The sequence below is a fragment of the Artibeus jamaicensis genome, unplaced genomic scaffold, assembly GCF_021234435.1.
Source record: "Artibeus jamaicensis isolate MK-2021 breed Jamaican fruit bat unplaced genomic scaffold, CSHL_Jam_final scaffold_847, whole genome shotgun sequence".
NCBI lineage: Eukaryota > Metazoa > Chordata > Mammalia > Chiroptera > Phyllostomidae > Artibeus > Artibeus jamaicensis.
In genome coordinates this window covers 15,319,066-15,346,476 of record NW_026522057.1, presented here as the reverse complement: position 1 = coordinate 15,346,476, position 27,411 = coordinate 15,319,066, and the positions used below count along the sequence as shown (strand labels likewise).

Below are 27,411 nucleotides of genomic sequence, written 5' to 3'. Positions count from 1 at the left end.
ATAATGAGTTGAGCTTGAAAATGTATAAACTATCAGATCCTGGACTGGGCTCTCAACTGGAAGGTTGAGCATTATGAACTGACCATAGCAGAAACATATCCTTCATTTTCCCAGAAAAAGTCAGGGGTAGGGAACATTGTTCTCAGTTACTCTAAAGCTTTGTCATTCTTCAGGGCCACAGGTAGAACTGAAAAGGGGGATTGGCCTTAAGTTGCCCTCTAAGAAGTCTGGGTCAGACCCTTGAAAGATGGTGACTTTTAAAACCAGAAAGAAGCCTAAGGATCATCAGTCACTCTCATGATGCAGATTGGAAATACCAATGAGTTACATCCTTTCTGAGCTCTCACTATAGCCTGGTACTGTTCTAAATGCTTTATTTGAGTTATCTCATTTAATTCTCACAACAACCTAGGACATCCTGGTTCCCATTTAACAGATGGGAGAACTGAGCCACTAGCAGAGTTCAGTAACTTGCTCAAAATCACATAGTCGGCAACTGACTAGACCTGAGCGGTCTGAGCTAGAAGTCTCCATTAGAAACCTCCACACTATTGTGAATCCCCAGTACTGCACCCTGAGCCATGCCTACAGCAGAGTGGGGACTAGAACCAACAATTGCCTCCACACTGACCTGTCCCTAGCGATATGCCCCAGCCCATAAAGCTGCCAACTGCAGCCCCACTATCCACCGTTTTCTACCAATGAACCCTTGGAAGTGTCCAGCTTCCCTGCTGGTCTTATTCTTCCAGGACAGGGACTCTTGTAACTCTGTCTCATTTTATCTCCTACCAGACAGAATACTGTCCTTTTGGACCCCATCTCCTAACCCCTACTGTTTACAGAAAAACACGTCATCTCCTCTTAACTCCTTCACCAGGGCTGAAGGGTTTGGCTGAGCAAAGACTAATTCTTGGCACATGTTTCTTCTTACTAAGATTACTGTGCTAAATATGACATACATTATTTCATTTAACCCGTACAACATGTTAAAGAATACTGAAGGGTTTTCTTTTTGTTGTTTGTTTGTTTATTTTTAAAGTTGAGTCTTTTTTAAGATTTTATTTTTAGAGAGAGGGGAAGGGAAGGAGAAAGAGAGGGATAGAAACATCAATGTGTGGTTTCCTCTCATGTGTCCCCCCACTGGGGACCGCCTGCAACCCAGGCATGTGCCCTAGACTGGGAATTGAACCGACAGCTCTCTGATTCGCAGGCCCATACTCAATCTACTGAGCTATGCCAGCCAGGGCAGAACACTGAAGTTTAAGTAACTTGTGCACAGCAAGTTGACCAAACTTTTGACCTCCATGCCACGAGAAGGCAGTGTCCTCAATGCCACAGGTAGGGTTTCCATGTTCCCAGTACTACCCCCAAACTGAGCCCAGATAGACTCAAGGCCTATATCAGGCCCCATATCAAAACCAAGGTCCCCATTTTCCACCAAGGCATTCCAGGCACAGGGGCCAAGACTCCTCACAGCCTTGGGCCCTAAACCAACCTTTCTGGCTTACTCTGAACTTTGGCTACTTGAGAACTGGAACAAAACTGTGAGGCCCTATGAGGATGTGTGCTATGGAGGGTCAGCCGAGAGGCTGGGCATTTCCCCAGGATTTCAGCAGTGAATGAGGAAAGAGCTGGGAAATGTGTAAATAATGACTTTTGTTTCTTAGTCCTACTCACAAGCCTACACATTTTAAGCTTTCCACATTAGTCATGTGTTCCTTGAGTGGGCTGAGAGGCAGGAGGCAGGAGCTATTTCCTTTTAATTCTAAACATAAAAGCATCACCTGCTCACTGTAAAACATACATTTTGAAACAATTCAAGCAACAGAGACATAGAAAACAAACATGAAAATCCTCTTCATCCCTCCAAACCCACTGTCCTCCCAGAGGCAGCCACCATCAAGTTGGTGTGGAGTCTTCCAGGCTTTTTCTGAGCACGTACAGAGAGGGGTCCAGATGTCTTCTGAGGTCCCCTTTACTCTGTGATGTACCTGAGATGCTAAGATAGGCTCAAACCTCCACCTCCATGAACCATGGGAAGTCGAAAGTTACCTCCAGATTTCTCTTAGTCCCAAGAAGGGTGTGGGAAGAAAGAGGGGAGCCTTTCTGTTTTCGATCTCCCAGGCTCCTCTGTCTCTGGCTCTTGGTTCTGTCCTCTCCACCTTTCCTCTGATCCATCTGGGTGAGAAGCTCAGGTCTTTCTGGATGCTATCCTAAAACCCCTGCCCACAGACGGAGGTCAATCAAGTACACTTCTTGAAAGGTTCACATTGTACCCCACACAGCAAACAATTTTAAGCATCCTTCCTGTGACAGGTTCAAAGTCCTGTCAATCCCCTGTCAATGAGAGGTGCTCCCTGGCCCTTTGCTCCTTGTATTTGACCATCTTATTCCTCACCTGTCCCACCTGACTCAGGAAATTCAAATTCTCCTACCTTCTCTAGCCAAGCAATTCAGTTTCCCAGCTCCTCTATCCCACTCTTCATGGAGTTAACAAAGGCCTTCCATTGTCCTGGGCCTACCCTCCTTAGCAAGCATCTGGTTGTATGTTTTATTTTTTCCTGCTGCTCTTATGGATTGGGATTGGAGCTCTCATAAGGCAAGGAGACTTCTGCTGACATCTGGACTACATATTTAACACAGATAAATAGTTTAGGGTGGGGTTTTTCTTTGTTTGCACAAGCAAAATCATGTTGTACACAGGGCTCAGCAACTTGCTTATCTCACTCAACCTAATGCAGACATCTTCCAGATCACCAGTAATAATAGTTGAACTTAACTTGTGCCAGGCACTTTATTTCTGTGCTGTACCAGTCTGACAGCTACCAGCTACATGTGGCTACTGAGTCCTTGAAATGTGGCTGGTATGTATGACTGAGGAACTAAATTTTAAATTCTACTTCATTTTAATTAAATTTAAAATAGAAATATTTGTTAAATACTTTAATTTTTTACAACTTTATTTTTATTTCTAAAGATGTTATTTATTATTTTTTAAAGTTCCTATTTATTTATTTTTAGAGGGGAAGGGAGGGAGAAAGAAAGGGAGAGAAACAGCAGTGTGTGGTTGCCTCTCAAGCACCCCCTATTGGGAACCTGGGCCATGACCCAGGCATGTGCCCTGACTGGGTCTCAAATCATTGACCCTTTGGTTCATAGGCCAGAACTCAATACACTGAGCCACACCAGCAGGGAAGAAATCTTAAAATTATATATGTGGCTTACATTATATTTCTATTAAATAAAACTACTATACATGCATTACCTCATTATTCTACAAATTTGTTTAACAAATATTCATTGAATAGCTTTTATGTGTCAGGCACTAAGCTAAGCACTGGGGATACAACAACGAAACAAAACAGACCAAAATTTCTGCCTTTATAGAGCTTTCATTCTAGATTGCTTATTTTAACAACAACTTTACCAGGTAGGTACTATTGCCATCCTATTTTATAGATGAGGAAACAGACACAGAAAAGTTAACAATTTTCCTGAAGTCACAGAGCTGGTGAGTGGTCAGGGTCATATTTGACTTCAAGCATTTTGAGTCCATCAAAGTTAAGTTAAAAACTGTGGATATCCAATATTTTGTGGTATTAATGTATTATAATTTATCCAGCCAGTCCTTTACTGTTGGACGCTATACAGGAACCAAACAGTACATTTCGTGAGAACAAGTAAAGCGTGTTTAGGAGTGAATATATGATGTTGAAAAGAGAAAAGCTTCAGGTCTGAGGTTATAAGTAGGGCCAGCGGTAGGAGAATGGGGTACATGTTCAGAAGCTGGGGGCTGGGGCTGAGTTGGAAAGCACTGAAGAGACCACAGACTGGGGTTGGTGAGAGCAGCAGCACCTGGTAGAGGGTGGCCTAGCAGGCTGAGGACCCACGCAGGACAGGATGGGACTGGAGAGGAAACTCTCCAGTTTAAGGGACAGCACAAGGCAGGGCCAGGTACAAGGAGCCACCACTCCTGAGCCAGGCCCTGTACTAACAAACCTTTTACATGTATCTGGCCAGTCCGCTGGTCATTTAACAAATATGTACTGGGTGTCTACCAGGCACCAACTTTAAGGCAACAAGCTTGCAAGAGCCCTGAGGAAATGTTTTATTACACCCATTTTACAGCTGAATAACCCGAGCTCAAGGAGGTGAAGTGACATAGCCAAAGTCACTCGGTAAACTGGTGGCAGAACTGAATTTGAACACAGGGTTTCCTGGTTCCAGAGCTTGTGACCCACTTTCCTTACCAGCCTGGGCCTGACTTCTGTGCACAGACTCTCCACCACTGGGCGTCCATAGAAGCCACTAGGATGGGGGTGGGGCAAGTCTGTCACTATCTCCTGAGCTGCAGCTGTGGACTGGACTTTGGCCCAGCACAGATGAGGGAGAGAGGTTGAGCCTCATTCCTATATATAAGGGGGTTTACGCATACCTTAGATCTGGAAAGAGAGCCTTCTAGGTTTCCTCGTGAAGGCAATATTCTTATCCTGCCTACAGATGGTCAACAACATGCTGGGAAGGCAGCTAGTGCAGTGGGAAGATGCAGGGCTCGGGATCTGGGTAGGCCCAGGTTCTAATCCTGGCTCTATCCCTGATTGTGACCTTGGGCAAGTGACCTCCCCTCTCTGAGGCCCAGGTCCCTCATCTATAAAATGGGGATAGTAGGAAATTATACTTCCTCCTGTTTTCAGTCTCCAGAAAGGAACCCCCACTCTCTGGTGTCCGAGTAGATTGAGAGAAGCAGCTGATTCTGATGGAGCAGGGGGGCTTTAGGAAGGGAAATAATAACAACACATATATAGTGTTTTCTATGTGCCTCATTTAGTCCCCACAACAACCTTATAATGTAAATACTATCATGATCCTATTGTATAGGAAGGAAAATTGAGGTATAGGAGGCACCAGAACTGACTTGAACCTGAACACTCTGGCTCTTAGGTCTATGTTTCTCATCACTGTGCTATATTGTCTCTCAAGCTCCCACCTCTGTTGTCAGTACAACATGAACACACCTCCCCCAACCCCAGATTCCCTGTATTTCTGCTTAGCCTTTGGAGCGCAGTGGGGAAGGGGACCTTCATACTTGGCAGACCCAGATTTAACTCCCTAATCAGCAATATGATTGTGAGCAGTCACTTCATCTCTATGAGCCTCAGGTTTTTCATCTTTATTTTTTTTAAGATTTTATTTATTTGTTTTTAGAGAAAGGGAGGGAGAAAGAGAGGGAGAGAAACATCAATGTGTGGTTGCCTCTCACGCACCCCCAACTGGGAACCTGGCCTGCAACCCACGTGTGTGCTCTGACTGGGAATCAAACCAGCAACCTTCTGATTTGAAAACCAGCACTCAATCCATTGAGCCACACTAGCCAGGGAAAATCTGCACTTCTTAAATCTGAATCTTCCTGCCTGTTGTTCTTGTTTTAGCCCCATGTGTGTTTCCTCTGTAACTCTCACACTCTATAATTATTAATCTGTTTATTGCTCTAGTAAAAATGGAAGCTCTGAAAATTATGACTGATTGAACACATGCATCTAATTTCACTCCATCCCAAAACCCCATTAAAACTACAGTAAAGAGATTTTGTTAAGGCTCAAACCCACTAACATGAGGAGAATGAGGGAGAGGCAAGAGCATAGCATTTGGAAGCCAAAAAACAGATGGTCGGGTGGTAACTACACAGCAAACCCAAGATGGATGTGGGGAAGGAAAAGAACCAACACAGTTTAGATCACAGACTCTCCAAAAGGTTTAAATGAGGTGGGGGGAATGAAATAAAGAGAAGAGGTTGGGAGCTGTTTCAAGATCAGAAATGCTATGTCCCTGGATTTCTTCACCAATTCCAGCAGAAGACTAAGGTTTATTCTCTGGAGAGGGTATGACAAGATCATGGAAATGTGAAACAGTATGCGCAGTCAAAGGCAGGGGCATCCTCCCCAAATCAGGTGATGAGGTGACCGTGAACACTGTGAATACTGAGACCCCCTCCCCTCAACCCTGTTTCCCAACTTGCTTCCCAGAAAGCTGGCAGCCATAGCTTTGCTCTCTAAGCAGGAGATCAGGAAAATTTTTCTCAGAGGTAATGTAACCAGGCCAAGAGGAAGGGCCTACTATTACTGTTACTATCTCCAGAGATAAGAGAACATATTGCATTCATGATGCAAGAACGGGACACTACTTTAAAAAGAAACAAACATCGACAAGAACAAAAAGTCCTTGCAAATAAAAAACTCAGTGGAAGGGTTGGAAGATAAATTAGAGGGAATCTTCCAGAAAGTAAAACTAAGAGAAAAAGAGATAAAAAAAGAGAAGAGAGAAAAAAAGTAAGAAAATTTGAGGACAGGCCCAAGACACTAAATGTGTGAATAATAAAAAAACTTATAGAAAAAGAAAGTATAAACAACAAAGAGGAGAAGTAATCAATTACAAATGGAAGAAAATTCCCAGAATTGAAGGACGTATGTTTCCATATTGAAAGGTATCTCCAAGTGCTCAGCACTATGGATGAAATTAGACCCCTACCAAGGGTACCAAGGGCGACATGTCAGAACCTCGGGAACAAAGAGATCCTACAGCTTCCAAAGCAGAAAGGAGATTCCATACAAAGCACTTAGGAATCAGGATGCTTTTGGACTTCTCAAGGACAACACTAAAAGAAAATAATCTCACACTAAAAAAAATTTATAATAATGATAGCTAGACTCATATAGCACTTATTAGGTACAGTTCTAAGAGTTTTCCATGTATTCTGTACCCAGCCAAATAATTAGGGATGCAAGTAGAATAAAGATATTTGCAGACATGCAAGGTCTCAAAAATGTCACCTCCTACACCCTTTTTCCCAAGAAACTACTCCCCAAAAGGATGGAGTAAATCAAGAAAAAAGCAATTCTAGGAAAATCCTGCACTGGAGTGAGGTGAGGAGAATCCCTAGGATGATTGTGAAAAAGACTCCAGGATCAGAGGCAGGTCTTCTGAGTCCCTAAAGCCTAAGCTTCAAGGCCCTCTACTTCCACCAGCCCTGTGAGTGCTGGAGGCTGTCGGCAGTTCTAGGATGGCAGGAGAATTCAATCAGAAAGCTGATTACCTAATGAGATCTCAGAAGAAAAAGTCCTGAGACTCCAAGGGGTCTGCAGCTCCAGGGATTTAGTGATTTCTTATATCAATCTAAATATGTACCTAATTTTGCACCTTTTTTTTAGAGGGCCCCCAGATTGTACAAACTTTAAATCCTACAAAATTGGAATTTTTCCCTGCCAAGAATAAAGAGCAAACATTCCAGCCAGAGCAGAAAGAAGAGGTAAAAAAAAAAAAAAAAAGGGTTTTCAAGAAAATGAAATTGACAGAATACATGATATGGTAGTCATAGAGATGCACCTCCCAGAGACCCCTTCAGGAGGGATTGCTGCCCAGCTGTGGGAGTTTGGACAGCAGACTGCCTCCAGCTGTCAGCTCCATCAGGGCTGGCCTCAGATGCAGAAAGCTGCCTCATCCAAGATCACATCCTCCCCTGGGGCAGCCCATTCTGGGTAACTGAGCCAGGCAGGGTATAACGGCCTGGCCATTTCAGCTGGGCTCAGGACACTCTGATGGGTAATACTTGCTTCAGATCTCCCTGCCAGATTGTCAGAGGCTTTGCCAGGCCTCACTGCTGTTGGACTTCTCCCTATGCCCAATCCTGCTTTCACCCACTACCTTTCACAGGTGTCGATCCCTAATAAACATCTTTATCTCTATGTCTGCTTCCAGAGACATCAACCTGAGACACCTGATTTGTATGGACATCTTGAGATTTAGGTATCTGGGGGAGAGTGGAATACATAAAAACTAAGCAAGTGATGCCCTGGCTGGGTGGCTTGGTTGGTCGGAGGGTAGTTCCATGCACCAAAAGATTGTGGGTTTGATTCCAGGTCAGGCCACATTCCTATGTTACAGGTTCGATCCCCAGTCGGGGTGCAAACCAGAGGCAACTGATCAATGTTTCTCTTTCCCTTCTCTCAAATCAATAAATATATCCTTGGGTGAGGATTTTTTTTAAGTGGCAAAATAAGCATGTTACTTAGAGATAATGGGAATAACTATACAGTCAGCTAAGAGAGTTGAAATTAGGCATCTCTAGGAAAGTGGAAATGGGAGAAGAGGGTGATAGACTGCCTTCTGTTTTCATAGAAAACTTTATAATATCAAAACTTGTTATTTCTTTAAACTATATGTATGTATAACTTTTGTTTATAAAAGACTAGAAGTGCCCTGGCTGGTGTAGCTCAGTGGATTGAGTGCGGGCCTGCAAACCAGATAATTGCGGTTTGATTCCCAGTCAGGGCACATGCCCAGGATGCAGGCCAGTTCCCAGCAGGGGACCCATGAGAGGCAACCATACATTGATATTCTCTCCCTCTCTCCTTCCCTTCCCCTCTAAAGATAAATAAATAAAAATAAATCTTAAATAAAAGACTAGAAGCTTCCTGGTGACAGGGACCAGAAGAGTCTTTTTACCATATTCCCAGCCCTCTGCATGAAGTAGGTGCTCAAAAGGATGTTATTCAAGTAATTGACTAGAAGTCACTCCCCTTCTTGAAACTCTAAATGGCTCCCCATAGGGCATGGCAAGCAATTAAATCTTGTGAGGCCTCCAAGGCAACAGAGGCAAGAGCTGGCAAACTCCTCTCCCTGACTCTTGCTCATGCCTCTGTCCGGTGCTCACATGAACATTGTTCTGCCTCAGGAACTTTTCACATTCTATTTCTTCTACCTAAAAAGCTCTTCCACACCATCACCTGGCTCTCTTCCATAAATCCTGTAGGTTTCAGCTCAAATGTGACTTCCTCCAGAAGATCCTGTCTCCCATTTTCCTTTCTTCACCAGCCTGATGGGGCCATGGTTGGCCTATCCCAGGATTCCCAAGGGACTTTGTAAGCCATATTAAGGCATTTACTCTCCATCCAGAAGAGTATAGGGAGTCACAAAAGTGTTTCTAACCAGAAAAGATAAGATTAGATACATTGGTAGGTCTGGGGGTCAAAGAGAATTATGAAAAGCAGCAAGCCCAGTGGTACACAAATGATCCTGGCTCAATAAACACTGGCTTTATCCTATCTCCTCAGGGCACCTTCATTAAAACCTATGGCAGTGTTTTCCAGAATGGGATATGACTACCACTGGGGGCTCTAGTGATGATTTCAGTAGTATATGACCAAATATTTTTTAAGTTACATATTTATTTCAAAAAACAAAACTTGCATATTAAACCCATGATTCCATGGCTATTAATATTTAGGACAAACTTCATGAGGATGATATTCAACTTATTGACTAAAAATTGGGGCCTCCTGCTCAAGTCAAACGCATAAAGTACCTGAAAATCCCTCCATGTCCTTACCTGTATATACAACTTTCCTGCCTAGAATGCCCTTCATACCCCATTTTGGAAATTCTACATCCTCCAAAGTCCCAGCTGAGTCCCCTTTCAGCTTCAGCAAAGTGGCCTTCAATCAGGGCAGGCGATTGGCACAGTGATCAAAAGCCAAGGTGAATGAACTGTAAAGTTTGGACTTTGGGTGATACATTTCATTAATTGTAATAAATGCACCATTCTTTTGTGGGATGTTGACAGTGTGGCAGGCTCTGAATGTATGGTGAAAGAGGGCATATGGAAACTCTCTGCAACTTCTGCTCATAAAATAGTTTATTAAGAAACTAAGCCATGGTTTAGAAATTCAATCCTCAGCTAGCTGTGTAACTTTGGACACGTTACCTAACCTCTCTAAACCTCAATTTCCTCATCTATGAGATAGGAATAATGCCTACCCTTAGAGAACCGTGGTTAGAATTTAACGTCATCATGCATATTACTCAGTAAATGCTTAGCATAGAGGAAGCCCTTTTTCTGCTACCTGTTCTTTTCACGAGAATGGGGAGCCAAGAATATGAGAGGACTTTCCCTACTTATTTTAGTTATTCTTTTTTGTATGGCTTTCACATACTAGGTACTTAAGACAAGACGTTTTGATTGTTGGAGGCCTTGTTGCCTTTGGGAGGGATCATGCTCATCCATACCACGTAACTTTGTGAACAGGATGGGGGCGGATGCTGGGAATTCCACGCAGTCCTCAGCAGGATGCAAATCGGCCAGAAGAAAGTGCGGCGTCGTCGCTAAGGCGACCTCAACCCAATCCTTGAACCGGGTTAGAGAGCAACAGGATAACGAAAACGACGGAGGTCTCCCTTTGGTCTCTAGGGCCCAGTTCCGCCCCCAGTCCTGAGGAGCTCTGGGGGCCAGACAGGCGTGCGCCTTCCGGCCACACGGTGGCGGCGTAGAGCCGAGCTCCGCGGCCCACCTGGGAGACTGCAGAGGCAGCGCCCCATAGGTTCCTAGGCCCTGGTCCCCGCCCGTGCCAGGACAGGTCACCTGCATCCAGTTCGAGAAAACTGATGGACCTCAGCTCACCTCGGCTAGGCTCTGGATTCCCTGTCTTAGGTCGGACGTTCCCAGTTCACGTGACGCCCTCCACCCTTACTACCATGGCTCCTGGGGCCGTCCCGCCATGCAGCGAGCAGCGCACCTGGCGGGTACCAGGCCTGTCCCTGATCGGACTCGGGTTCCCAGCCCTCCCATCCTAGACCGAAGGTTTCAACCTAAAGAGCCCGCCTGGAAGAAAGGAAGTGGGCGTGGGCTCTTCATCCTTCAAAGCCCATCCTCTGCACCTTCTCCTGGCTTTTCGGAAGGCCGTGACCCAGCCCCTCCTTCGGAATGCGGGTCAAGGGGCGCTGATTTTGGGCCAAGGATTGCGAGGGGGTTACCTTGCAGGCCCCGAGAGGCTGACCGGGCACGCGCGAGCACGTGCTGGGGCAGGGCCCAGTGGGGGGTGGGGCATAGGGGCGCGGCAAGGGCTCGGGTTACCGAGGGCCGAGGAGGTACGGGAGGCGCGCGCGCGGTGTGCCGGGAGCGGGAACTGTGCGGAAATTGGGCTGGGGGAGGTCCAGGCCTGGGGCTCAGGACGGCGGTCTGCCGGGGAGAGGCGGGCACCGGGAAGAGGTTTAGGGGAGAGGGGCCGACTGGACCTGAGAGCTGAATAGATTAGACTAGGATTTAGGGCCAAAATACAAACACCGCCGGAGCGGGGAGGGGAGGGGAAGGCAGGAACCCCGCCCACTTTCCGGGCTGGGTTCTTGGAACCAGCCAGGAAATCCTGGGACTTAATCTGGGGGCTAGATCTGGATGCCATGGTTTTTATAGAGACGGCTGGTAGGGGCCCCAATGTGTCATCGCGCTCATTTTCCCTGCATTCCAGGAGCTGCTCAGGCTTGTCCCCCAAGTGTTGGAGGACTCAGCGGCTCCCTCCACACGCTGCAGGGCGGGTACATACTGAGTCTGTCCAGAGTCCTCCATCTTCAGTTTCAACAAGATTGGAGGAGGGGTAGACTCTGGAGGGTAGACAAGTCGCATCTAGAAAAATTTCCAGGCTCCGGGGCCTTCTCTAACCCTCAGAGCCTGGTGCTCAACCCTCTCTGTGGATCCAGCAAACCTGACTCTGTTTAGCGGAGGTATTATAGGTGTCACCACAGGGAAGGAAATGGGAGAAAGGAAACCTCAACTGGCTCCTTTATGTTGGAGTCTTTGCAAAAAAGGACAAGGGGGCTGACCCCAAAACCCCAACCCATTAGTTGGCTGGAGCTCAAACTGCACAGATAGGACTGAGGTGCGGCAAGTCTTAGGAGTCTTGGAGTCTTTAGCCTTTTGCCGCGCTTATTCTGCTGGAAACTAGCATGGAAAAGCCACTCTCTACCTGTTCTCCTCTACCCCCCTTTAACCTTTCTTTTTCTCCTCTTCTTTAAATATTTTATTTATTTATTAGAGGGAAAGGGAAGGAGAAAGAGAGGGAGAGAAACATCAGTGTGTGCTTGCCTCTCACCTCCTACTGGGAATCTGGCCTTCAACCCAGGCATATGCCTAGACTGGGAATCGAACCCACGACTCTCTTTTTGCAGGTTCTGTTGCTCAGTCCACTGAGTTATGCCAGCCAGGGCTAACCTTTCTCCTTTTATGTCAAAGTAATTCATCCCATTTATTGGAAAAATTAAGCCTTACAAAAAATAGATTAAAAAAATGGAAAAACCATCTTCACTGCTGAGATAGCCACAGTATTGTATATCCTTCCAGCACTTTTTCTGTTTATTTACATACTTAACATTCAAATAATGAATGTTAAGTCACACTACACATTTCATTTTGTAACCTGTTCTACTGTGGACATGTTTTCATGTCATTTTTTATAGAAGTACCCTATTTCTAACAAGGTTATAGTATTCCAGAATTTAAGTACTTTGTAATTCATGTAGTCTTCTACTGATAAACATTTAGTTTGTGCTTGTATAATAATCTTTATGGTGTTTTAAATTACAAATATATGTTTATTTTAAACATTTGTTAGTAAAATCTTTTTAATTTTTTAACTTATTTTTAGAGATTGGGTAAAGGAGAGAGAAAGAGAGGGTGAGAAACATCAATATATATATGCCTCTCATAGACCCTCCAGAGAGGAGGTGGCCTGCAACCCAGGCATGTGTCCTGACTGGGATTGAGCAGGCCTGTGCTCAATCCACAGAGCTACATGAGCCAGGGCTGTAAAATCTTGATAAAGACAAAAATATTCATACAAAATAAAATTCACCATATTCCTATCAGGTAGAGATAACTCCTTTATTTTTTAAGCTATACTTTATGTAGTGCTCAGTACATGCCAAATACCATGCTACGTAATTCACAGAACAGCAGTGTAAAGTTTGGAGAAATACCTCTCACCAGGCTTGTCCAAGGTCGTACAACTAGAACGAGGCAGAGCCAGGACCTGGCCCCAACTTTATCTGATTCAAAGCTCTACTGGCTTGTTGCTGTTAACATTGCAGTGTATTTCCTTCCAATCTTTTTTTTTTTTTTTAATGCAAGAGAACAAAAATACATGTAAATATTCATGGCTTTTCCTGCTTCCCAGACTTAGTTCTAAGGAGTCTTTGTAAGGAGGGCAGAGGGAGAGAAATAGATCTAAGCAAAAGAGTGGAGTGACCTGGAAGAATTTCCTCCTGGTCCCACTCAGGAAAAGCTGCTACTGAGAGAAAGCAGGGAAGTGAGCTGGCAGAGTCTGGGTGGTCAGACATTTGAAAAAAAGAGAAAGAAAGGAGGTCTGGGGGTGTTACTCTGCTAGTTTGGAATTCTGAGGAAGAGAGATTTAGGAGGATTTTGAAAGGTCTTGTTGTGAAGTGTGCTGCATAATCTCTGCCGTGCCCTCTAGGGACCTTTGATAAAGATTTTGTTTCCTGTCAGTGCTTTTTGTTAGATAGATTTATTTTGCAGGGGGAAAGGGAGAAAAAAAAAAGACCAGCTTTATTTACATTCACATACATTTTGTGTAATATATTTACTTTTATGAAAATGATACAGGTTACCTCTGTCCTTGCTCACTCAGACCCTACACCTGAGATGCCCTGCCTTTCCCCTGTATTTTCTCCATCCTCTAAGCTCCACCTCTTACCCCTCCCTTTACCCCCAGCTCTTTGCAAGTCCCCTATTATAGCCCAAATCAGGACAGATGACTGGCCTACCTACTTGTGACCTGGTAGGCCATATTAAGAGGGAATTTTATCACCAAAATCTCTTTGATTACAAGCAGCTATGCTGGTTTGTTGGTTTTCCAAATCTCTTGATGTCAAGCTGAGGACCGTGCACCAGTTATCCCAAGAGAGTGGAGTACTGTGCACTGGTTACCAATGGGGGGGGGGGTTGTCTCTGGAACCTTCTAACCCATTGGATCTTGGTATCTGAGTCACTAAGGACAATACAGGTAGTCAAGCACTGGATGGAACAATGCTTTACTCCAGTGGTTTTCAACCTTTTTTTATCAGGACACATATAAACTTAAAATTCTGTAGCACACCAAAAAATGCTATTTTCTGCTGATCCCACAACAACAAAAAATAGGTATAATTTTGATTCATTCACACCAGACAGCCTTTGTTGTGTTGGCTGTTGCCATTTTTTAATTGGACAATCTAAGGGAAAAGAGAGTGCCTGACTGAATAGTCACATATTGCATATTTTAAAATTTCTTGTGGCGTACCTGTTGAAAATCACTGCTTTGCACACATAGGGAAGAGACAGAGCAAGATCAGCTTCAGACTTGGGCATAGTTCTCTCCCAGAGGCCAACACAGGGCAAGTCGCCTTTACTTACCTTTATCTCCTGCTGCAATAGAAAGACCAACCATGTCATCTCCCAGAGAAGAAACACAGCAATGGGGCTGGCCAGATACCCAATGGCTGATGCCCATGCTTTAAGCAGAGACAAAAGAATACCCATTGCACCTAAAAAAAAAAGCAAGGAAAGATATTCCCAAACAAAGTGATAAACGCAGCACAGACTGTGTGAGCTCCTTGTCTCATGGTTAGGAAGTGTTACAGGCCCAGGGCCCACTCCAGTGCAGCTGAGTGGGGGTCAAGACTGCAGACATGAGACCACTTTTCTCAACCCCAGGCTAGCATGACTCTTGCTTCCCTCTTTTTCTTGGACTACAGAAAAGCTCAAAAGTTTTCTATTTCTCAATTTGTATTTATTTTCTCTTTGTCCCAATTCTCTTAGTTATTTTCAGCCTTAAAAAAAATTGATTCTGGAAAATTTCAAACATACATAAGAGTAGAGTGAATGTAACACATTGTCCTGGACCTATCACCCATTTTTCAATAATTATCAACATTTGCCAATCTTGTTTCATCTACCTCCCCATTTTTCCCTTTGTCTGGAGTATCATAACACTAATCCCAGACATCATATCATTTCACCCAAATTATTTCATCATATATTTTTAACAGGGCTTTTCAACCATAACTACCACATCCAACAAAACTAATACAAATTCTCTAAAATCGTTTAATACCTAGTGCATGTTCAAATTTCTTTGTTCCAATGAGGATTCAAACAAGTTCCATACATTTCATTTAGTTGCTATGGCTCAAAAAACTTTTAATCGGTAACAGTTCCATTTTTCTTTCGTTTCTTTTTTCAGGTTATTTATTTGTAAAAGATATCAAAGCATTTGTCCTGTAAAGGTTCCCACATACCAGAAGATTTGGCTGATTGCTTCCTGATGGTGTTTAACTTGTTTTTCGGTTCCTTGTATTTCCAATAAACTGCAAGTTGGATCTGAGGCTTGATTAGACTCAGGTTTAGTGTTTTGGCAAGAATACCTTATTGGAAATGGTGCTGTATGCTTATTATTATGTTATATTTGGAGCCACATAATATTTAATTGAAACTTTTTTACTGATTGATCCATGGATTCAGAACTCTTGGCTGCTCTCTTCATTGTGAGACTCCTCATTAGATTTTTATGTATTGGTTTTTGGCACCCACTAATGATCCATTATTTCATTAGGTGTTACAAAATGGTAATTTTCTAAGTCTAGCATTCTTTTTGCATTCATTAGTTGGAATTCTATAAAAATTTTTTCTTCATTAATTATTTGATTTTTCTGAAATACAGTTTATACAAGAAAGACTAAATACTTGATTCCTTTTGTTTTTTTAATTAAAAATAATGTTTATTGATTTTAGAAAGGAAGGGGTAGAGAGAGAGAGAGAAACATCGATGTGAAAGAGAAACATTGATTGGTTGCATCCCTTATGCGCCTGGACTGGGGATTGAACCTGCAACCTAAGCATGCGCCCTGACTGGGAATTAAACCCTCAACCTTTTGGTGTACAGAATGATGCTCCAACCAACAGAGCCACACTGGCCAGGGCCCTTTCATGTTTTTTTATAATTTGTCTGAACTCCTTTGTGAAACAAGGTTGGGGGGGGAGGCAGAGCAGTAGAATGAAAAGACCACGGGTCTTGGACTCAGACAGAATCCTTACTCCATCACTTGTTTGTTACCTGTGTGACCCCAGGCAATCGTTCTGAGCCTCAGTTTCCTTAACTGCAAATTGGGGATTAGCAAACTTTCCCAAATGTTGTGTAGAATCATTTCCAGGCCTAGATCAAGCAATTTCTTTTACAGGAAGTATATTCATTGTGGGAAGTCTAGAGGATGCAAATAAAAACAAAAAAAGGACTATAACCCTTGTGAAAAGCATATAGTACATGCCTGGCATATAACAGATGTTTTTGATAACTCCACCTTGGCTCTCAGGCTGCCCTATGTTAGCATCCTCCCGGAAGAGTGCAAATACAGTCAGGGATGACTCCAGCCTCAGTCCAAGAAAGTTCTAGGAAGAATGAGAGGAAGTTGGAGAGAGGACGTAGATTCTTCTGATCTTATGTCAAGAACTTGTGAACTGAAGTTAGACTGACCTGCCACAAACTTGCAGTGAGATTCTTGGAAAGTCACTTAACCTCTGGAGCCACAGTTTCTCACCTGCAAGATGGAGGTTGTCAAGATTAACCTGCCAGAGTTGCTGTGAAGTAGTGCAAAAAGATATCCATGAGGAACAAAATATCGATGTTTTAAATAAAAATAGGATCTGACCTTGCACTGACATGGCCTCACAACTTCACCCTAATCCTGACCCTATGGATTCTGTCTAAATTTTAAAATGAAATAATACATAAGGAGAACCCCATCCCACCTGCAGGCCCTGTGGTTAAAGGGTAAGAGAGAAAGCATTTGACTTTGTTCACTGCCATATCTCCAGCACCTATAATGGTGCCTCACACATGGTGGGATCTTTTTTTTAAAAATAAATTTTATTTATTTATCTTTAGAGGGGAAGGGAAGGAGAGAGGAAGAGAAACATCAATGTATGGTTGCTTCTCATGCATCCCCTGCTGGGAACTGGCCTGCAACCCAGGCATGTGCCCTGACTGGGAATCAAACTATGATTCTCTGGTTCGCAGGTCCGCACTCAATACACTGAGCTACACCAGCCAGGGCATGGTGGGATCTTTTATTAAAAGAGTTTATTTATTTATTCTTAGAGAGAAGGAGAGAAACATCCATCTGTATGTGAGAAACATTCATCGGTTTCTTCTCATATTACCCCTACCTGGGACCTGGCCCAGAACTCAGGCACATGCCCTGACTGGGAATTGAACCAGCAACTTTTACAGTTTTCAGGCCAGCACTCAGTCCACTGAGCCACAATAGTCAGGGCTGTGGGATCTTAATAAGTATTTGTTGAATGAAAAAAAAAAAAGAGATGATTCATGTCAAACCTTAGAACAGTGCCTGACACCAAGTAGGCGTTCAATAAAATAATAATGATTATGATTGAGAAGATGATGTCATTGTCTGTGGGTCCTTTTCTGACACACAGATCATTTTTAAATCCCAAAGAATTATCTTCAATAATAATCATAAAATGAAACAAAATAAAAATAGTGTCAGAGAATAAACATTAAAATTTTATTGAATGTCATGCATATACTTCATATATACACTTCTTGTTTTAATAAGTGTTTTATTGTTCAATTACAGTTGTCTGCATTTTCCCCAACTACTCCCCCACCACCCCATATAAACACTTCTTATATTCATTTAGACCAATACAGTTTTTTTAAACATTTTATTTATTTACTTTTAGAGGGGAAGGGAGAGAGAAAGAAAGGGAGAGGAACATTAATGTGTGAGAGATACATCGATTGGTCACCTTCTACATGCCACCAACCAGGAACATGGCCTGCAGCCCAGGTGTGTGCCCTGATCTGGAATCGAACCAGTGACCTTTTGGTTTGCAGGCTGATGCTCAGTCCACTAAGCCACACTAGCCAGGGCTCAATACAGTTTTAAGTACAGTAAAGATTACAATACAAAAGGGGAAAAATAATGGACTAATAGTGTTTATTACATTTTTAATTTCTTTTACAAAAAGGAACACACACACTGAGAAACATCTCCAAAAGAAACAACTTGACAGGGTTGAAAGAATGATTCGCATAGAGATCAACGGAATTGCAGTAACTCAGATTTTGTTCATTCACTTTCACAATCACTGTGCTATCATTGTTAATTTCAAGTCTGCTGTGTAAATGCAGGGATATGAGGACAGGAACACTCCTGAAGTAAGCTCCAATGATTCTAACCTGCTGTGAACTCTCCAACTGAAGGTATATGTTGGGGGCCAGTTGTGTAATGGGAAGGTCTCCAAATTAGCTTCCATTTAGATATATTGTTTATTAAAAGTTAGGTGACAAAATGTCCTCATTTGAAGCTTACATATATACTATATTCTTAAAACCCACAATAATCCCAGCAATTATTTAGAACTCAGACCAACAGAAAGATCTCTTTAGCAGGATTTTATCACCCACATTGTTTAGAATTGTCAGGGCATGGTGATAATAAAAAGCAGACCTACCCAGTTTCACTAATGTTTTTAAATTCGCTGCAGACAATGGAAGCCTTATTTCTTGCACATGGAAGATACACCATGTCACCACCCTTACCTGATTCACCTCTGCCTCAGGCTACCAGTTTTCTTCCATCTCTGGCTAAGACAGTACTAAAGGCCTCTTTCCAAAGCTGACATTCCATTACTTTCTAAATCTAATTCTGGCTCTGCAAGTTCATTCTTTCTTTCATTATTTTAAAATTGACTTTTAGAGAAAGGAGAGGGGAGAGAGAGAGAGAGAAACATTAATTTGTTGTTCCATTTATTTATGCATTCATCGATTGATTCTTGTATGTGTCCTGACCAGGGACCAAACCCTCAACCTTGGTATTATCAGGATGACACTCTAATCAACTGAGCTACCCAGCCAGTGTTCTGCAAGCTTTCAAGCTATGTGATTCTGGGTAAGTCAGGTCATTTCTCTAAGTCTCAGTTTTCTCATCCGTGAAATGGGAACAATAAACCCAACCCATCCATTGCCTTAAGAGCTCCAGGAGGTAGCATGGAAGGAGACTTTTTGTAAAGAATGAGCCACACAGGTGGAAGATAAACAGGCCTTGATGACAAAGGTGATAATGTTTCTCTGAAATCATATAGAAGTTATTCCTGGATCAAGGATCTAGGAGAGTGGAAGGGGAAGCCAGTGGGTGCTGGACTTTTCAAATCACTGTGTAATTTTTCCCTTCTAGAAAAAGGCTAGATCCATACTCTTGGTTTGGAGGCAGGGGCTGGTCACAAGGACACCAGCTCCTCTGCTGCTGTATTGTGGCCCACCTGGATGGAGGGTTTCCTTTCCAGGGGAAGGTGGTTCAGGCAGAAGCAGGGTGTGAAGAAATGCTGATGCCACCTGGCTCTTGTCCTCCGAAGCACCCTAAAATTCACTTACCTCCTTGTTTAACTGTCTCCCCCAAAAGAATCTAAGTTCCTAGAGTAGGGGTTGATAGTTTTTTTTCTAAAGAGCCAGCTAGTAAACATTTTAGGCTTTCCAAGCCATATGGTCTCAGTTGCAGCTATTCAACTCTGCTGCTGTAGTGTGAAAGCAGCCCTAGACCATACGTAAACGGAGCATGGCAGTGTTCCAATAAAACTTTATTTATGGGTACTGAAATTTGCATTTCAGATAATTTTCACATCATGAAATAGTCTTCTTTTGATTTTTTTCAATAATTTAAAGATGTAAAAACCATTCTTACTTAACTCATAGGCATACAAAATTAGTAGGCTAAATTTGGTCCACAGGCCAAATTGGTAGTTCACCAATCTCTACCATAGAGGACAGGAACCCTCTCTGTCTACTCCACTGTATTCCCACTGCCCAGAATAGTGCCTGGCACATAGCCAGTGTCCAGTGGGTGTCTGTTGATAACCAGCTGCTTCCTCTTCTGTCTCTACCTGCAACTCCATTCCATTTTCTTGCTGTTACTGTATCTACCTCTAGGGCCACTTCCCATCCTCTCTAACCAATAGCAACAAGGTTCTACCTCACCCCCAGGCTCCAGGTCAGTAGAGGAGGCCACAAGTCAGTTCCCTGTCAGCCCTGGGACTGTTGCACCTGTGTGCTTCTGTTCCTCCTCATTGCTCCATCTTTGGTCTCATTCTTACCAGCCTCGTGACTACAGTCATGGGAGTTCCTTCAGACTGAAGCCTCTTCACACTTTGTCATCTGCCACCAACACAGACCCCACCCAGTGAACTCTGCAAGCCCCAATTCCTAAACAATACAGTATAACAAATATGTACAGTGTATTAGGTATTATAAGTAATCTAGAAATTATTTAAAGCATGCAGGAGGATGCCAGTTATAGGCAAATATTACCCAATTTTATATAAAGGACTTGAGAAGCTGTAGATTTTGGTTTCAGTGGGGGTCCTGGAACCAACCCTCTGCAGACACCAAGAAATGACTATACTCATATAACCATCCCTAGTTTACATATTCTCAGAGAGACTAACTAAAATGTTCAGAGTCACAAAGCTAGGAAGTGGCAGAGCCAGGATTAAAGCCCAGGTTGTTGTGGCTCCATTCACAGTTATATACTGTGGGCTTGCAATATGTCAGATGTATTCAGGAATATAGCAGTATACAACAAAGTCCTGCTTCATGGAGCTTTGTTCTAGTGGGAGAAACAAACAATAAATAGGTAAATATACAATATGATTGCTGGCAGAGAGGCATGCCATGAAAAGAAGATAAGTGATACCATTAACTGGGAGTTATTTTAGATAATGTACATCTTCTCTCAAGAGGTGACATTTGAGCAGAGGTGAGGGAGTGAGCTCCCAGGAGAGTTGAAGAGAAGAATGTTCCAGGAGGAGGACACAGCAGGAGTAAAAGCCTGAGGTGAGAGTGTACCTGACATGTCAGTGAGCAGCCAGGGGCAGAGAGTGAGTGGTAGGAGAGGAGGTACCAGAGGGAGCAGGGGACCAGGTCCTGTGGCTTTGCAGGCTGGCAGTCTTGGGTTTTGTTGGACATGTGATGGGGAGCCATAGGAGGGTTCTAAGTAGGAGATTGCTGTCACCCCTCTCCCTCAGACCTGCATGAGGCAAACAAGAGACTTCACCCCCTCCCCTGTTCACCACTACCCACTGTCTGTACACTGAGTAACTCTGCACCTGCTTCTGGGCTTACAGTGTGGTGAAGTGATTGAGTCTGCGAGAACTGAGTTCCTAATCCAGCTGCAATACTTACTAGCTGTCTGATCATAGGCAATCCTATACATCTTGGAGCCTCAATTTTCTCATCCAGAAAATAGGGACAATAATTTCTGTCTCATGGTATTATTGGGATGATTTCATGAGTTCTTGCTTGTAAAACACTCAGCTCCAGGCAGGCCACATATTTCTTTTTCAATAAGCCCTCATAGTTGGTGATTATTTATTACTTAAATACTTAGCTAAGTTCTGGCACTTTGTGAAAGGTAGTTACTATTATGATTATTCCCCTCATCCTGTTCCACCTACTGCCAGGAGACACATGACCTCTACATGAAAGGTCAAGATGGAATGATGACAGACCCTCTCCCCTCTCCCTGGGGCAGGGCCCATCTAGGACCTGTGTTCCTGAATATTATAGCAGGCATATGCCCTGGCCCTTAGCCTCTGTCAGTACAGTACCCTGTTCCATGCCAGAATGATCTCTTCAACAGGGTACAGAATAATAATCTCACTTGGGTCCAGCAAAGCCCTTTCACAATCATGAGTAACACTCATTTAACACCTCAAGTGACCACCCAGAACAGCCAGTTCTACTAACACCATTATTATTATTATTATTATTATTATTATTATTATTATTATTGCTAGATTTATCCACTACTCAGAGTGTAGTATTTCAGGGCATAGGGTTAAAATGCCTGAGTCTAAGTCCTGAATTTACCATTTTGTAGTTAGGTGATGTTGGACATGTGACTTAGCTTATTTAAGCACCTACTATGTGCCAGGCAGTGTGTCAGGTGCAAAAAGACAATGAAGAGTCAAGAAAGCATGACTGCTGCCTCTCAGAGTTTACAATATAATTGAAGAGGCAGTTGTTAATCAAATCACATAAATACTTATAAAGGTTGGAAGAGTGATGGGGGAACCACAGGAGGGTTTCAAGTAGGGGAGTGCTAAAGTGTTAAGGAAAAGTATCCATTGCTATGAGTGTGTACAACAGGGAGGTAAGGGAATGTGTCCTGGAGGAAGTGATTGTGGAGATAGGCTGGCCTGAGGAAGAGGGAAGGTGGTTTTAAATATAGGGAACAGCATGTGCAAAGGCCCTGTGGTTGAAGCATAGAGAGAAATAGAGAAAAAACTGTGAGCTCATGATGCAGGATCAGCACACTATAGACTGCGGTTTGGTCTCTATAGCTCTCTACTGAGTGACTGCTGTCCCTACAACGCAGATGGGCAAGATGACCTGCACAAGCTCCCCAGGCAGGGCTTGGGTGTACTCTGGATCCCCTTTTTTCATCATGACCCAGTGTCTTTCCAGTACTCTTGGGTGAGGGGCCATCGGAAGTAAAACTAATTCATAGGAAAACGCAATCACTTCTCAGTCCTTAAATTGAGATGGGGCACTTGATAGAAAATCCTTTTCTGTAAGAAGGAAAAGAGAGGACTAGAGGCCTCAGGATATGGGCAGACTGAAGGTAAAAATCACTCTTGCTTCGATTCCCAGTCAGGGCACATGCCAGGGTTGCAGGCAGGTTCCCTGCAGGCCAGTTCCCAGCAGGGGATGCACGAAAGGCAACCATACATTGATTTTTCTCTCCCTCTCTCCTTCCCTTCCCCTCTAAAGATAAATAAATAAAAACCTTTAAAAAAAATCACTCTTGCTTTCCCCTCACTTTCTCCACTCCCATGCATCTCCCTAGCCAAGTCATTTGCCCTCATTCTCTGGGTTTTAGTGTCTCTTCCTAAATTTAATTTCAGTCTGGCTTGCAGCCAGGTACTTGGCACCTGTCCGAAATCTGTTCTGAACCCTGAGTAGGATTACTAGATTCAGCGAGTCAAAATACAGAATACACAGGTAATTTTGAAGAGTGCTCAATTGTTGTTTAGATAAACAACACTTATGTCCAAATATTACAATGTTAGCCCTGAGCAGTAGCAGTTGGAGCGTCACAAGGTAGTTCGGGGCAACTGAATTGGGTGATACCAACACTGATGTTAATAATGGCTGCCAACTCTAGTCTAGCCCACCTTGGGTTTAGTCCTCACTTTTCTCATCAGGAAGGTGGAGAGTGAGTGAACAGGAGAACAAAATCTGGGCCCAGACTACAGGGTTGTCTCTCAGTTCTGACATTTTCCAGCTGTGTAACCTTGGAGGGCCCCAGAGAAAGAAACGATTGATTTCTCTACCTCAGTTTCTTTTGCACATTGGCAATAATAACAGCACCGACCTCATAATGTTATGAGGGTTAAATGATGTTATATAGGTAAAGTGCTTAGAACAGGGCCTACTCCATAGTAGGTACTTATATTAGTGTTAGCTAATATGTAATTAATTAATCACACCAGACTGAATGTAAACTCCATGAGAGCAGGGGCCTTGTTTTGTTTATTTCTCAGCACCTACAAGTAGCCCTGGTTTACAATACATGCTCAGGAAGAGGGCCTGGCATATAATATGTAGCCATTAATATATATTGAATTAAAATGAATTTAGTCCTCAGCATATACCTGAAAGTTTGGGATTATAATTCCCCTTGTACAGATAAGGAACTGAGGTTTAGAGACATAAAATGAGTTTTCCATTGTTAAGGAGGTGACAGACCTGGTATTCAAACCCAGATTTGTTGGGTTCCTAGGGCTTTTCTGCTGAAAGCTCAATTTACTTCAACAGCTGAGGTGCTACCCTGGAAACAAGGGATGAGGGGAAACTCTGGATTTAGGAGAAATTCTCATCCACTTTCATTTTTTTAAGTCCTAATCTGTTCTTGACCTGCTCTGTGTGTGACCTTGGGTAGGTCATCTCATCTTTCTGAGGCCAGTTTATGCTTTGTCGACTAGATGGTGGTGAGGATTCAAGGAAATCACATGTTGGTGGAGGGCAGAGACTTTTGATAAGCAACCCTTTCCATCCCCCTGAACAGCTTTGTAAATGTCCAGTCTTTCCCACCATGAACCTGCAAGCTCATCCCTCCATTCGTCCATGTGTGAATAAATCTCATCACACCTGGACCCCAACACCTCTTTAGGTGGAGGCTGAAACTATGCAGGGAGAATGGCTCTCCCTGGCCTTTTACTCCAAGTGCAGCCCAAGTGTCGTCTATCCTGGGAGCCTGGTCCCTGCCCTACTCAGAGGGGCATCGAGTCCAAATCAGCCCATATCTGTGCCTGCAGCTGAGAGGTTCTGGAGAGACTTGGCTTGAAATGAGCTCCCTTCAAGCACAGGTTACAAAAAAATGCATATTAAGAACTCACTCTGGGGGAACTGTGGGTTCTGATGGTGGTGACCGTGATAGAACTTACCTGGGGATGGATCACTGAGATCCCCACGGGATTCCAGTGTTGACTTTAGTAGGGTGGATCCCTAAGGAGTCCTAAAGAGGGGTCTCAGGGGTGTGGGGCCCAGGCTCCTTTCAAGCCTGTAGCCAGAATCAGGCCTGGGACTTTTGATGTGTGTGGGGGAGGGGTGGGTGGGAATTAGGGGGATTCCCTCCCACTGTGGGGACAAGGCACACCTAGATTGCGCGATTCCAAATGAGCTGAGTGGGGGAGACAGCGATGGACCTGGCGTGGCCAGCGCGGGGGGGGGGGGTGGTGGTGAAGTGGGGTTGGAGGGGAGGAGCCAGGAGGACTTCCAGGCGGGGCAGAACGCAGGGCCAGGGACTCGAGGTGAGGTAGCCGTCAGAGATCCCCTTACTACCCTGGCTGGGGTCCACGCCGCCGGGATTGTGGTGCCGCGAGGGCTGGGGCGGGGCTTCTTCCGCCCCGCCCCTCACTCAGGTAGCCAATGGGCGCGGCGCCGCCGGATGACGGAGCCGAAGTGAGAGTGCCGCGGCGGCTGCGGCGGTGGCTGCTGTGTCGGTGCGGACGGCCCAGCCGGAGCGCGAGGGTCTCGGGAAGGGAAAGGCGGGGGCGTGGGGGCGCAGAACCGGGGACCCCGGAACCCCGGAGGCGGCGCGTCCCGGCCCCGCCCGCCGGAGGAGCGCGAGCGGCACGGGGGCGGCGCGATGCCGCTCGCTCAGCTCAAGGAGCCCTGGCCGCTCATGGAGCTGGTGCCGCTGGACCCGGAGGTGAGCTAGCGGGGTGGGGGACCGGCGCCGGCGGCCGACGATCCAGGATCCCCACTGGGGCGGGGCAGCTCGCGGCGCCGCTGCTGTCTGCAAGCGCCCTCCGATCTCTTGCCCCTTCTTCGGCTCCACCCCCTTCTGCCCCGGGTGTGTGTGTGCGGGGGACAGTTCCGCCAAGCGCCGAGAACCCGCTTAGTCCAGCGAGGGGATCCCATGGGGCGCTGAGCGCTGGCCTCCCCCATCCCACACACCTAGGATCCATGCTGGGAGCTGTCGGGGCTCCCTCCATTAGCGCAGACGGGCAGGGCTGGGTTGTCTGATGTCTGGAATTCTACGAGAGACGAGGGTCATGGACGCCCACTTCTTGACGTCTCCCAGCGCCCTGCTCCAAAAGCTCCCCGCTTCCTCGCTGCTGACCCTAGAAATATTGTCCCTCTTCACCCTTGGCAGTTGTGGAATGTGGGGTGCTACTGCTGGTCTGGGACTGAAACTCTTGGTTTTCTTTACCCCGAGGCTAGGGCCAGAGGACATCTGTGTTTCCTGTCTCAGACTATGGAGAAGAGAGTGGAAACAAGCTCTTCGACCTTGTGAAGATTATTCCCGGAGAGGGGCTGGACTTTGGTGCCTGCTACCTTCTGGTGCCCCCTCCCATAGAAGGGCTGGGACCCTGGGTAGTTTGGTTTCTGTCAGCCTATCCTCTCCCAGAAGCAGCTCCTGCCCTCCTCGGAGAATTTTATGGTGCCAGGCCCTAAGCGTTCAGGAGGCCAGTTCTTCCTGTACCCTTTGACCCCCAGGGTCAAGGTCAAGCCCCGAACCAGATCAAAAAAATTCCCTCTCAGCCTCTTGCTGGGAAGGAGGCAGGTGATACTCCCTTTCCAAAGGGGATGTGGGGTTTATGCAGGAAGTGTGGAAATCTCAGTGAGCCTGGGAGCCAAGGTGATTTTCTCCTGGTTAGGGCCCCTAGCCTCTGCTAGGTCTCCTCCTTTTCTCAGGTCCCCTTTTCTACCTTCTCTTACCTGGTGCAACCACCAAGGGCCCTGTCTCTTAAGGTTTCGGGTTGAGATCAGAGTGAGGACCCTTGGTCCCTCGCATCCAAGGTGTGCTGCCCCTTTAAAGGGATGGTCATGGCTGACACTGGCTACTGGAGGGTGGGCGAGGCAGGATTAGGTAACCAACCTGAAGGCGCAATTTGGAGTAAATTGCTCTGGGATTCCTGCCATGGGGTTTTTACAGGCCCTGCATGCTCTTAGAGGTTCTCTCTCGCTGACTCACCCTCCTCTGATGTGAGGAACACTGCCCTCTGCAGCCCCTATCCCTGTTTACCCTCTGCCCCCAGGACTAGGTCACTGGGGCCTGGAGGCTGGGGGAGCTCTGAGGTGGAATACTCTGCCTTGGCATGTCCCTGCAACATAGGCCTCTCTAGAGGTAGGTAGATTGGGAGAGGCCAGGGAGGAACTTCACCCAAGGACTTACCTTGGAAGTAGCAAGGGCAGACACCCTGGAGTCTGATTCCCAGTCCAAGGAACTACTTCCTGCTTCCCTTCAGGGAATCCTGAGGCAGGGCCCAGCTTAATCTGGAGGCCAAGTATAAATAGGAAACTCAACTTAGTTTTGAGTACTACTGCACTTAAACTCTGTGAGAGGTGAAGACTTGCTTAATTCCTAGGATCGGGGAGGGGGCATGATTTCTCCAGGAACTTCACCTTAGAAATGCTGTGTGACCCTTAGTCAGTCCTTAGCCTCTCTGGGCTTCTGTTTCTTCAGTGGCTAGGGGTGGGTTCTGGCCTCTGCTTCCTGGGTGGGAGAGGGTACAGAGCCCTGGGTACTGCTACCCATTCTCCCCTGCCCCCACTCCATGGAGGCGCCAGGCAACTGGGTGTTATTGTTTGGGTAACAGGAGCCATGGGCGGCCAGGGCACAGGTTGGGCTGTTCTCACTGGAGAACAGGGCCTCGCTGTTCTTAGCCCAGGTGACATGTAAGTGATACAGCAGCCTGACCTGCAGGTATAGGCACTGCTGCTAGCTCCTGGCCAGGAAGGAGGCAGACGAGGGACTGGCGGGGGCATTTGGCAGAGGCCTGGGATCTGGACTGCCCTGCCCACCCCATGACGCTGCTGAAAAGTGGCTGCTGGGAGGCAGGGCCTGGCTCAGGGTGTGGTCCAGGTGGAGCAAACTCATTGGAAGTGTGGGTGAGGATTCTGCCTGGGCCTTCCCTGATCTTGCCGAAAGCTGTAACCTTATCCCCAGGCCTGGCCCTACTATGTTCAGAGCTTTACTATGTGCTACCCACCCTGTGTCACCTTATTAAAT

General features: G+C 45.3%; 1 protein-coding gene across 1 annotated transcript in view; it reads left to right on the top strand.

The window, feature by feature from the left end:
* Nucleotides 1–24,854: 24,854 nt before the first annotated feature.
* RPS6KA1 (ribosomal protein S6 kinase A1) overlaps nucleotides 24,855–27,411 on the top strand; it is a 38,827-nt gene continuing 36,270 nt past the window's right edge. Inside the window, exon 1 of the mRNA XM_037135843.2 lies at nucleotides 24,855–25,104. Within this exon, the coding sequence (XP_036991738.1) occupies nucleotides 25,042–25,104 (63 nt within the window). The 5' untranslated portion in view covers nucleotides 24,855–25,041. The remainder of the gene's footprint in view (nucleotides 25,105–27,411) is intronic.